The 13,801-nt window shown below is 43.2% G+C and overlaps 1 protein-coding gene across 3 annotated transcripts in view; it reads right to left on the minus strand.

The window, feature by feature from the left end:
- The window catches only part of EVI5 (ecotropic viral integration site 5), a 123,219-nt gene that overhangs the window by 84,638 nt on the left and 24,780 nt on the right, over positions 1-13,801 (minus strand). For all 3 annotated transcript variants that reach the window (XM_066597352.1, XM_066597351.1, XM_066597353.1), the window contains exon 2: positions 5,252-5,481. In XM_066597352.1, coding sequence (XP_066453449.1) covers positions 5,252-5,481 — 230 coding nt within the window. The remainder of the gene's footprint in view (positions 1-5,251; positions 5,482-13,801) is intronic.

Consider the following 13,801-nt stretch of genomic DNA (forward strand, 5'->3'; position numbering starts at 1 on the left):
CATAATGCTGGTTGGAAAGCCGCTACCAGGAAAAAATTAACCATTAAATAGCAGCAAGATGCAAAGAGAGTAAAAAAAAAGTACTAAACATTTGCTAATACATTAGATTACCATTCAAGCGACAGTAGTCAAAAAGAGTTTACCTGAGCAGGTTGAGTACCGACATACCCGGTCAGTCTCCCAATTAAGACAAGAGGGGATACGTTACCATCCGGCTACACTTTATGCCCCTATGTTCAAGTGCGCAATGATTTACCTTAGCAAACAGTGTGATGGACTACGCCATTCCTGAACTCTGGGGTGCCAGCGTTTGTACACAGAAGGAAAAGCAACCTTTGTCCTTCTGCAGCAAACACAGCGAGGACAACATTGCTTCACATGACCAACTACAATACTGCGTTCTGAGCTCAGGTTCCTGCGCTGCAACGCATGTATGTAGGATTATAACCGCAAAAGGCACGGCTTGTACGAAGCAGGAGCCAACGAGAAACTAAAGATAAGACGCAATGGAAAAAAAGTAAGAACACGAGTCACAAAGGGAACAAATCAAAGATTTCTTTGATGCCAAAACACTGGGCATAATTTAAAAATACATGAGTAAGCGCAAGAATAAACCTCCGGTAAGCTGAACTCATTCTGTCAACACGGAATTAGAATTTTAAAACAGGTCCAGACGTTCTCGCTGCTTGATTTAATACCTTCCATCGGTAAGATCACTGCAGCAGCCTCGTACAAGGCTCGGCTTACTGCGCTCATGCCAGGAGCGCCACAGTTACTGCTCTTGGGGTAGAACACAGTTACTAGCAGAACAGAAGAAAAGTAGAACTTCTAGTGAAGATATGAAAGAAACATGGCTGCTCATTAACAAAAAAAAAATTATTATAATTATATATAAATTAGAGTTTTATTTTTAATACAAATAGAAATATTATTTCTTCATTAGTCTTATTCCATTTTTTAATTAAAAAAAAAAAAATTCAAATTTTTTTTTTTTTTAATTAGTCTCTTGACTACCTAGTATTGGAAGTCAGCCTCACTCAAGTTGATAGGGCTGACCAGCAATACCAGAAACACCCCACAGCCCAAGAGTGGCACTGTTTCTGGCATAAATCAAGTAGGTTTTTCTAAACATGATACAAGTCCTTTAAAAGGAAACTCGTCACCTTGAAGATATAGTCCAATCTGCCGGCAGCAGGTTATAAAGCAGGAAGCGCTGAGTAGCTTGATATACATCAACTATCCGCGGGAAATTTTGTTGTTTAACTTGTAGTTTAGTCATTTAAAGCTCTGCTCATTGTGGCTTTAGGAGTCCAGTGGGCGGTCTTATCAGTGATTTACAGCCTTAGCTATGTGCACATGTATATAAGGAGATGTTAATTACCAGTAGGACCGCCCACTGGACTCTTAAGCCTAGAAACAGCAGATTTAAGTAATTAAATTACTAGTTCTAGGGAATAAATATATATTTTGTAACATGCAGCCTGCAACATTAAGTACATATTCATTGTAAAGGGTACCCTAGTTACCATCCCTTTAACAGGTATGCCAGTAGTAAAATCAATGGAGTGGTACTTAACTCACTGCCGGGATCCAGCGCCGCAGCCCCGCTCCTGGTGTTTGTTGTGGCTGCCAACGTCACAGGAAGTCAGAGGTTACATTATCACATTCACGAACTCCTGATCTCATGGCACCCAAGATGCGTGCGCCGATGCCAGGAGAACGAGCGGGGACACTGCAGCTTCAGCTTGGCTGCAGCAGTCACCTGACTTCCTGGGATGTCAGCTGTCACAACAAACGCCACGACTGGAGCGGGGCTGCAGCCCTGGATCCCGGTAGCGACACGTTGAGCGACTACTCAATTGTTTTACTACAGGCACACCTATTAAAGGGATGTTGTCCAGTAACCACACAACCCCTTTAAGGTTAAAGAAGCTAAAGTGATGTGCATCATGTGGCCAAGAAACCAGCGTACATATTTAGCCGTGTGGTGACAATATATGGTCGTTGGTTCCTGAAGAGATAAGACCAAAGTGGTAAAACTTGGCCACCCAACGACCGATTGTAGACTTGTGCAAAGTGAAAATCCAGGTCAACTGATTTAGATAGGATTTACAGATGTGAGGAGATTAACGTGAAGCATGCTTAAAAATTAAATTAAGACTCCATTTTGCGATAAAAAGCCTGGGAAGAAGAGCGCAGGAAGAAAGCACACGAGACAGGAGGCCTTAGAAAGGGCCCTTCTACACAGGCAGGTAAATGGTTCCCATTCCTGCAGGAATCTGAGCAATTCTCATTCTGTGTAAATAGATGTCTGGACTGAATGATGAATGAGAATTCATTTGCTTCTTGTTCGCCGTTCAGTTTTAGCATGCAGAAAACTGAGCGAGGGTTCGGCCCGTGTAGACATGTAGTCATATATTCATGCCGGTTTACCGTGAATGGAGGAGGGTGGGCAAATCAATGTGTTGTGCCTCAGCCCAACATTATCAGGACCACTACTCCCATTATTGTACTCCTTCATCTGGTACCCCATTTCCTACACTGTGGTACGCTTTTTGTTTAACTTGGCTATTGGGTTCCACAGACTAACGGAGGAAGGAAGATCGATGCATTATTGATCTCCTTGAAGTCCGAGGATAGTTATGTTTTCCTGGGCCCCACAGAACTTGCTTATAGTATGGGATCCTACAAGGAAGAAGCCATCCGTGTTCAGGGCTGGGTGTTGAATGGGATCTTTCAGAGGAGCTTGTAGATTGCAGAACCCGGTCTCTGAGTGTTCACAGCGTCATCAGGAACATTAACAAGTTAATTGTATTAACCTCTTTGGTATTCATGACCTAGTGGGAGTGGTGCCAGTTACAGGTCATTTAGCACAATGATATACATGCATATCAAATACATTTACATCGCAAGGTTTCAGGACCGGCAAAGAGAAATGCAATTCTCTGTGCTTTGAGGCTTTAGCAATCCTACAAGGTGCTGAAACACAGAAGGACTGTACGTCTGAAACAATGCAGTGTGCTACCGGTCATAGAAGTCTCCCATTACGCTGATTCAGTAAAAGGGTCTTTCTAAGAATCAATTTATGAAGAATAAAATAAATCTGATTTGTATAGCGACAGATAATTTCACAGCGCTTTCAGGTAATTTATTACCCCTCAACAAGCTGGGTACTCATTTTACCGGCCTTGGAAGGATGGATGAACCCTGTGGGGATTGAACCGGCTAGTTGAACCACGCGGGGATTGAACTTGCAACCTTCAGGTAGTGAGGAAGAGCTTAGGACTGCATTTCTTCTGCCTTAACACTCTGCGCCAAAAATATAAGTTCAGAACTGCTCCCTCTGCAGTCTAAGGTCTCATGCCCACAGCCGGGTCGAATTCCGCCTGCGAAATATCGCACTGGAATCAGACCTGGTGTTCCCCACCCTATGCTCACCTCTCTGGATCAGTCATGACGGTCTCTCCCAGCCAGCCGGCCACGCTGGCACTGGGCTGAGGATTTTCGTCGCATTTCCGCAGTGCTCACAGCAGAAGGATCGCGGGATGGATGGCTTCCATTGACTACAATGTAAGCTGTCCGCACGATTTTCTGCACAGAATAGAACATGCTGCGATTCTTCCCCATGAGTGGGAAGGAAAGAGATGGGGGGGGTTGTAGGCAAAAAAAAAAAAAAAAAAAGAGTTGCAGTTGATTTCCGCTTTTGTGGAATTCGCGGTGAGTGTCTGACCAGGAATTCCGCAGCAATAATCTGTGGGCATTCGGCCTTAATACATTTGCCAAGACTGCATAACGTGCAGAAAGCTTGGCATTTTTAATGTCTAAAATATATCAAATGTATTAATTTCCCAAACTCAGCTAAGAAGATCTGTGCTGCGGGAGCAGCCGCTGGGAAGCAGGGGAGAGCTGACCGCTCTCCGCAATGAGCCTATCTGACAGATGGGCTCACCGCAGAGAATCGTGGCAAATCCCAGCATGCTACAATTTAAGTCCCACGAGCGGAGAATCGCTAGGATTCTCTGCTCATGGACAGCGGGGCTGCGCTTTCCATAGTAAGTCTATGTAAATTGCTCACTGCGTTCGCCGCGGCCGGATTATCGCCGTGGGAAACAGTGAAAATTCGCCCGTGGACAGGAGGCCTTAAGTGCCATTTTTGGAATACATACAAGTTACCATACAGGGGAGGAAGCCATTCTGCGGTATTATACAATATATCCCCATACCAGTCACTATACCTGATCAGATTATATTAGGATATTCATCGGCAACTCACATGCTCTGCATAGCACAAGCAGGTACAGCAACCGTCTCTGAAACTGAAGATCGGCCCAGAAATGCCCAACGTTCCTCAGATAAGCATGCACCCTCGTCTGCTGATTGACGACACGCAGCAAGCTTCTATTCATTATCAGCATTGTGAAAGATTTATATAGGTTGGGGCAGTACAAGGTCCTGCCATGCCAGCATTACTGCTCTGCCTACTAGTGATAACGACATGTTTACTTTCCTTTCTTACTGCAGGTTTTTTTTTTTTTTGTTTGTTTGCTTTTTTTGTTTTCAAGAAGTCAAAAAGTGAAGCCTAGTGGTCAGAGAGAGAACTGCAGTATTTTGCAAAACCGTTCTAGTCTAGGAACACACTTATAGGGGTATTCTGCAGCATGTATTCTAGAGGACCGATCCTTAGGATAGGTCATCAATAGTTGATGGGTGGGAGTCTGCCGCTTGAGATTCTTGCTGATCAGATGATCGTCCAACCTACGCTCAGTGCAACGGGCCAGACACTCATCAGGGGTCAGTGCCAGAAGTGTAACAGAAGGCATCGCTACCATTAATTTCAATGGGAGTGAAGCAATCTGTTAGCCTTCCGGCCCTGACCACCAATCACATCCAGTCGGCTACATTGGCAGGATCCTGAGCGGAACCTGTCCTCGGGATAGGTCATCTCTAGCAGAAGTCCCACAATACCTCTTTAATCCAGAAGAGGCAACAGAATGTGCTAGTAAGTCATACAGAGAAAGGAAGGACATTTTTAAAAAGCCACCTAATTGCCACAATTAGAGTGCGTTCACATGTAGCCGATGTGCTGCGGATCTGCAGTGGATTTCATCCGTTCAATTGTATTTAAATTGGACAGTTGAAATCTGCTGCAGATCTGCACCAAAATCCACAATGTATGAATGCACTGTAGAAGTTGATGATCAGTTAATTTTTTTAAAGGGGGAACTACCATAAAACAGCCGACATTACTCACCGGTTCTGTTCTTCTAGCTTTGCCAACAACTCTACTTCGTCTGGACTTAGTTGTACCGGAGAAGATGGTGAAAGTGCTGGTGTAGACAGGGTGGTGGACGAAGACGTAGTGTGTAACGACGTTGATGGACTCGCCACCTGGCTTGCCATTTGACTGACAGTGTGTGACACCGTGTTCTTCACCCATGAGAGAGTAGAACTCAATTTTTCTGCAACCTTGTCTGTCGCCACCTGAAACAGGGAGGAAAAAAAAGATTTTACATATGTATTTCAGTTTTAGTTTCAGATCTGTGACACCTCATTACTGAGCAAGGGCAAAATTATTTCCTGGGAGAGTTAACTGAATGAGATTAACTACGCCTGTGACTCAACTAGATAGCAGGTCTCGCCTTCTCAAATTCCACTTTCAAAATGGTCCCAACTTGGCATTGTTTATACAGAAACCCCAATTCTGGTTCAATGGACAAATGGGTACCAATATTGTGTTATGTAACGCTTGAGCCCACTGAAATACCACAGGAGGGATTATAGGTCTATATTACAGACCAGTCTCCGAGCTGCCATATGGAGAATCCACATATTGCATAGTGTTGTTCTTAGTCAAAGACTATTACATTAAGAGAAACTAGCTACGAACCACAGGATTAATATATTCCATTAGAAGAACACTAAAAAGTACAGCAGCAGTAAGCTTGGAGAGCAATTAAAACCATTATCACACATTAAAACCAATGAGGCTGAAGCCAATTTTCCCCATTTAAGGAAAAGAAAAAAATCCTTCCCGACGCCAATCAGAATCAGAAGGATTCCCAGATCACCAACCCTTCTGAAGTAATTAGTGACTATAACATATTGTATAGCTAAAGAAATACATCCAGGCCTCTGTTATACTCCTTATGTGTTCGCCATCACCACATCCTCAGGCAGAGCGTTCCATAGTTTCACTGCTTTTACAGTAAAGAACCCCCCCCCCCCCCCCTTCTACATTGGTGTAGAAACCATCTTTCCTCTAGACGGAGGGCTTCTCTTGTTACAGTCCTGGGTATAAATAGATCATGGGAGAGATCTCCGTCTTGACTCCTGTGATATATTTATACATAATTAGGTCGCCCCTCTGGTGTCTTATTTCTAAAGTGACTAAACCCATTTTTGATAACCTCTCTGGGTATTGTAGTCCTTCCAATCCATTTATTACTTGTTTTGCACCTGTGTACCCACTCAAGCTTTGATATGACCTTCTTGAGTAACGGTGGCCATAACGGTCCACAATTTTCCATGTGTGGTCTGACCAGTGACTTGTAAAGAGGAAGAACAAGGTTCTAGTCATGCACCCCTAGACCTCTTCTGACGCACCTCATGACTTGATTTGCCTTGGCAGCAGCTGCCTGACACTGATTGCTCCAGATCAGCTTACGGTTAACTAAAATCCCCAAGTCCTTTTCAGGTCTGCGTTTCCCGATGGTTTCCCATTTAGTGTGCAATGGTGACATGTATTTCCCTCCTCATGTGCATAACCTTCCATCTATGATGTTCTGCTGGACGCATTCCCCAAAAGGGCAGGAACTGACTAAGCAACAAGTCCTACTGGGATTACGCACGTGTGCAGTACCATCAAGTTTACATATTTGCCTCGTCTATATAGCACATATATATTCCACAACACTGTACATCGCTTTATTAAGTTCCTGTCCCCATATCTACGTTTCAACCAAATTAACGTATATTTTTGAAGAAGTGCAGGGGCAAAACCGGAGTATCTAGAGGAAATTCATGAAAACATGGGATCATACCAACTCCATGCATATGTTGCCCCTTGGTTTGTTATGAGCCCAGGACCCCAGCATAGCATGGCAATAGTGTTAACCACAGAGCCATTGTGCTGCCCAATGTGTGAAGACAACATCTGTTTATTTGGGCTTTAAAGTGAAGTATTTTTATAACCAACGCCCCAGGAAATAAAGCTTTGCACGAGGCATTCTGTTTAACCATCTGCTTTTAACTTGAGGTTATTTGCACAGTAGATGTAATACACAGTGAAACCTCTGGGAACGTTTTTCACTCCTTCTCCATCGTTGTTTCATAGAAGATGGCCCGTATGTATAATATACAGTGGAACTGAATCGGGTCTGGATAGGGGGTATGGTCTTATGGAGCGGCTTTACTGTATGTACATTGTATCAGCATCAGACAATAACTGGTTGAGCAGAGCAGATGCAAGATCTCATCAGCACCTAACAGACTGCAGTGAGACATTGTCATAGCAGAAGTCTTGTGTTCCGGCTCTTTCACGTGAAAGGAATGCAAATGCAGAAAAGCTGAAAATAGCTGCTGAGGTTTGTGTGATGCTCATACATCCGCAGGGCTCATTTCTATATGGTCTCAGCCACCCAGCCAGTATGTGGCTTGCGCCCATTTCGGCATATGGCACAACCATACTGTTGGTATATTTTCTTCTAAGCAGGAGTTGTACGATAGCCAAGGAATAATGATAAGACTAAATAGCTTGCAAGACAAGCATCGTTAGAGCCATAAGGCAACTTTTTACATATTCAGCATCAGCAACATTTTAGCGCTTTATATAAATAAAACTGGAGTTTCCCATAAGCACCCCCCATTAAGGAAATCAGCAATGGTTGGTTGTCCAGGTAGTACAAGAAGATGCAGAAAGTGTATGAAGCAACTAGTCCTTCAGGAAGTATCCAGAGCCACCGACTGTACATGTCTGCAGAGGTTAATGTGCTTTCTAAGGTGGCTCCAAGCCAATTCCCACCGCCACCAATAGGACTTCAGATAAGCCAAGATTAACCCTTTCCATTCACTGTCTGCCGTCTTCCTACATTCTGATTGAAGCTTGTACAGCTGCAACGTCAGAAGATGTCTGACAGGGTATTCTTACCGTCTATTGCCAGCCACTCTGCTGTCGGGGCCTCTCTGGCACGCACGCACGCTGGCTATAGCCAGCAGATGGCACCATTGTAGAACAGCAAAAAGAGAAAGCCTTTTAGGAAACCCTGAACCCAAAATTGGATTGTAAAGGGTTAACATTACTGGAGTTTGAATTTCTTTTGCACTGGAGATCAGCAATCCAATGTAATTCTGCATTTAGCCAAATTGAACATAGAAGGCAATGTGGGCCCAACCATCTGGTGATGAATGACAACTAGCGAATGTTTATGGCCACTTTGAACAGCAAAAGAGTTACCCGCCAACTTGCAGACCGGTTGGCAAGAATCTGACCATCCCCAAAACTTCTACTCAATGTTTCTTCAACTAAAAAAAGGTAACTATTCTTTAGAGACGGAAGAAAAATATATCAAATTTTGCTTTGTTCCTTTACATAAAACAAAAGAAAAACTGCAACCAAGTTAGGAAGACAGTCAGGGCACAAAGAACGTTTTTAGATCTGGCAGAAGGGGTCTGTGGCAATACCATGGCAAAACTCGCAAGCCTTTCATGCAGATTTTGCTGTAATTTCTAAGTGCTGATATCCATTGAATGCCCAGTCTTTCCATGTGGAAAAGGTTAGCTGCATGTGGATGGAGTTTTCAAACCCCCATCCAGATGTATTGTGCTGTAATTTGCTGTGGATCTGTGATGCGAAATCCACCACATCCGAATGTATTTTTACGCCATTTTCATACACTGCATAAATGACAAGTAATTTCTGCAGGGGCCTTTTCTGTAAAAAGTTCTACAGCTACCATTTCCACTACGCGTGAACGTACCCGTATCGCAATTGACCAGGATTACAGTCGGTGTAAATACACCCTTAGGCCTCATGTCCACGGGGAAAATCAGATCCGCTGCAGATTCTCCATGTAGAATCTGCAGCGGGTCCCTCCTGCCCCGCGGACATGAGCGCCGAAAATAAGAATTTAAAAGTATTTACCATCCGGCGCGGGCGGAGAAGGTCAGCTGTTCCTCACGGCCGGATCTTCATTTTCGGCCGGCGGATGAATTCCTGACGCCGGCGGCACGTCGCCGGCACGTCGCCGACGTGCCGCGCGCATGCGCCGGGCACATCCGCCGAGCCGAAGCAAGGAAGATGCGGCCGTGAGGAACAGCTGACCTTCCCCGCCCGCGCCGGATGGTAAATACTTTAAATTCCTATTTTAGGTCTCCCGCGGATCCGGACGGCTTCCATAGGCTTCAATAGAAGCCCGCGGGAGCCGTCCCCGCGGGAGACCCGCACGAAAATGGAGCATGGTCCGGATTTTTCCATGCTCCATTTTTTTTTAAATCCCTTTTATTGACGATCCGCGGGTATTTATCTACCCGCGGGTGGTCAATGCATCCCTATGGGATGCGGATCCGCATGCGGGAGATCCGCTGCGGATCTTAAATCATATTTTGCCCGTGGACATGAGCCCTTAGAGTGTCAGTGCAAAAAAAACCGTCAGAGACCGGTTTTCTTGACAACGTTTATAAATCTAAACTGACGTCTCCTCCCCTAATCTGCTTCCTTGCTATGAAAATGCGTTCATTGCCTTTCCACTAAGTATTAGAGAGGACTGTATGACAGTGCCAGGTGGGGGTGGGTTAGATGAATTTTGTGCTCTTGGCAGTAAGGGGGAATGGATCAGTAGCCCAGAAAGAGGACGAGACAGATGTGTAGTACTGAGTAGGCGTGGTTATACTACACAGCTTCTGAAAGGAGGGGGAAGGAAGAGTTGAGGCCCAATGAATTCATGAGAAAGACAGCTCATCAGTTCTGGGAATGGCCCCATGGCAGAAGCCTGAATATAGGAGAGCCTCCAAACCAAATATGAGGTTTTCTAAATGCACAAGAAGGAAAACTCAATGCAAAAACAGATAAGTGCATCATTTTTTCTGCAAGAGACTTCATGTATGAAGGTCTCCAAAGCCTTTAACATACAACCCTGGTTTATAAGTCATTCCTTTAACAAAATTAATAGGCATAAAGATGACCATTTAGAGTTAAAATAGCTTTTGGTGACTAAGAAATCACACTACCAATATTTGTACTATGAACTAGGATTTCACAATTCAGTTATTAAAGATTAATCAGCAGTTATAGTAAATGTATCCAAGGTTACCCGGAATGAAAAACTGTAATTATGAGATCTCTAATTATCATACAGGTCAGGGCACTACCAAGATCTAAACTGATAAAAATAAAAAAAAATAAGAAAAAAAAACAGCTAAAAATGAATCTACCACCTTTAAGAGGGTGACAACTTCCAGCTCTATGCACATGTATGACCACTGTACTGATATATGAACACAGAGCTAAAACGCAAAAAGGGACTTATGTGCAAGAAAAAGTAAATCTATTAACACGTGCTAAAATTCTGCAATTTCTGTTAGACCTCCTTCACACAGGCGTTTCCAGAAGCGCAGCGTTTTTCAACATTGCGTTTACTGCGGTTTCAGCAGCGCTGGCATGCATTTCTGACGTTTTGGCTGCCAAGGATGCTGAAAAGAGAAGTTAAAAAAAAAATTAATCCTCACCTAGCTGTCGCTGTCTGGTCTCTGCCGCTGCTCTCCGGAGCTCCCGGCCCTTGTCAAGCCGATATAGGATCTTTTGCTAGTGACGAGGATTGAAATCCCCCGCCTCTAGCAAGAGATTGCTCTGATTGGCTGAGCGCCACTGTGTGTCAACTGGCTCCGTCAATCACAGCCTGTGCTTGACGCATGGCTGTGCTTGATTGAGCCAGCTGACACTCAGCCAATCAGAGCAATCTCTTGCTGGAGGCGGGGGATTTCAATCCTCGTCACTAGCAAAAAAAAAATCCTTTTGGCTTGACAAGTGCCCAGCAGCCTGTACGGAGAGTCCCAGACAGTGCCAGCTAGGAGAGTATTCCTTTTGGGTAGTGCAGATAGCGCTGGCGTTTAGCGCTGCCAGAAAACGTGGAACCAAGTTGTGCCACATTTTCAGCAGCGCTGAAACCGCTGCCCATTCATTTCAATGGGCAACGCAGGACTGGAAATGGCCAAAGATAGAACATCCCCACTGAAATAAAGGGGAGCCTTGTACAGCGTTAGCGCAGCGCAGAAAAGGCAGCTCTAAACGCAGTACAAAAACGTCTGTGTGAGGGAGCCCTTAGAAACTGACTGCTTAGTTAAAGGGGTATATCAGACAAAAAAAACAAAAAACTTTTTTTCAGAAAATTGTTTATCCAGTGCCCATATTGATACATCCCGTGCCCATGTTTGTACATCAACGTCACATCTTGGTCGCACTCCCCCTACAGATTATAGAATCTGCCATCAACTGCATTGGTCTTTGAGACAGCGCTTTATTGGCCCATCCTCATAACCTCCACTTACTACAATCACCCAATTACTGCAGCACACTGCCAGCTCCTATGCCAGTCTGTCCGCCCATCAAGGACTTTCAACCCAGAAATCAATAAGAAAGGTTTTGGATGCCACAAGCATCACCGCCAGATATTAGCCTTTGTTCACAATATCAATGGGGTAGGCCGAGGAGGTCTACACCCTTCATACGCCTCATTGCAGTAACAGGTACTGTCCCTGTATTAAGCCCACTGTTGGTACATCGATGTGAAATTCTTAATTCCTGATCAGGTTATGGGTCAGAAGCAAATATTAAGGGTGCTTGGTGAAACCACATTAATTCACAGTAGCCTCAGATGAGTAAACCTCAGCTGCTGCCCTACATGTATTAGCTGCAGATGTCAGGACTGGTCATTGTAACTTAGTGCCTGAAGGGGACAGCAGTAAAACATAGGAACATTGAAAGCAAATCGGGACCTCTGGAAGACACCTAGGAGGCGGACTTTGGTGGTCACTTTTATGGAACATCTGCACCCAGTGCTGCTCATGATGGGCCAGGGCAATGGGTAGAGCTGCATGTGGTCATATTTCCTCCATTACTTTTTTTTCCCTTTAAAAGAAAAAAAAAAATACAAAAATACAAAAATAAAAAGTAAACTTTAGGAAAAGTATGGAAAGAAAAGTTCCATATACAGCTAAGTGGAGGGTGTGCATCTCTCCGGGGTCACTTATGACCCTCACAGCATACAGGTCACTAAGATGGAAAATAGTCTCAGCATTCGGATTACATGTAGCTTGCTGGATATTTCTTAGCTTGAAGTTCTGGGAGTTTCCACTGGGAGTGGGCGGTAAGGAGAATTTGGGCAAGTACACATGCTGTGGATTTGGTGAAGTTTCTGCAACTGAAATTCAGTTTTACTCCTCTGAATGAGGTCGTTACTAAAAGGTCTGCATAGATTTCTGCAAGAATGGGACAACCGAAGTAACTTCTGCAACAAATCTGCCCTATGAACAGGTCCGTTCAGCTGCAGGGACCACCCACTAAAATACTGAAGAGAAAAAATTAAAAAAAAAAAAGAAATCCTAGTTCCAAGACTACTTCAAAGCACAATCTTATGTAAAGGTTATTTTACTTCAGGATATAAAGGGGGGGAACGAAACAACGAAGAACTGACCGTGCTTGCGCTAAAGAGGACCTATTAAATAAAACAGGGGAAAAAAAATTTTTTTTTTTAAAAAAGGAGCCCTTAATACCCCTTACCACCACCCCAGACAAAAAACAAAAACTAAAATATTACCATTGAAAGAGACAGACCCTTCATCACCATTATTACTTTTATGAATGTGGCCTTTATTTTTTTCAATTTTTGTTTTCTCCTCCCCGCTTTCCTAAAAATACTAACTTTTGTTTTTCCATCGACATAGCCGTCAGAGGTCTTGTTTTTTCAGGGTCAAGTTATACATATTTCAATGGTACTATTTAACTATAAAAAAGTTACTGAAATAAATTTCTGTAAGTGGAATGAAATGGAAAAAAAAAAAAAAAAGCAATTTTGCTGTGTATGGGAAGGGAGTGTACTGTTTTTACGGCACACACACACTGCAGAAAAAAATTACATTAGCTTTATTCCATGGATCAGTACAATCAAAATGATACCAAATATATATTTTTGTACTTGAAAATTTTTTTAAAAATAATATATATTCTACATTAATTTTTTTGGTCTCCATCTTCCGACCACCATAACTTATCTTTCCATCAATGGGGGTGAGTTTTTTTTTTTGTGGGATATGATGTAGTTTTTAATCACCATTTTAGACTATATACAACTTTGATATCTCTTTATTAAGTTTTTTTTTTCCTTAAAAGTCAGGGTAACAAAAAAAATAAAATAAATAAAAAACGTGTGGTGCCAGGTGTGTGTCCCCCCCCCCTACAATGTTCACCATTTTGGACAAATAATGCGTTATTTTGATAGATCTGACTTTTATATACATTAATTCCAAGTATGTGGCTTTATTTTAATATCCTTTATTGTTACAGTATAGGAAAAATTTATATATATATAAAATGGTTTTTTTTTGGTTTTTTGGTTTTTTTTAAACTTCTTAGCTCCCTAAGGGAATGTGAACTTGCAACTGCTCATACGCTGTAATGTAATAACATAGCACTGCATTATACGGTATTCTGACAGGCAGTCTACGAGACGTGTCTGATCTGCGGGGACCGTTGATGTTGCATGTTCTAATCTTCCTTGTCATGTGGGCTCTCAGAATGGCCATGCAGAGA

This window comes from Eleutherodactylus coqui, chromosome 3 (assembly GCF_035609145.1).
Source record: "Eleutherodactylus coqui strain aEleCoq1 chromosome 3, aEleCoq1.hap1, whole genome shotgun sequence".
Taxonomy (NCBI): Eukaryota; Metazoa; Chordata; class Amphibia; order Anura; family Eleutherodactylidae; genus Eleutherodactylus; species Eleutherodactylus coqui.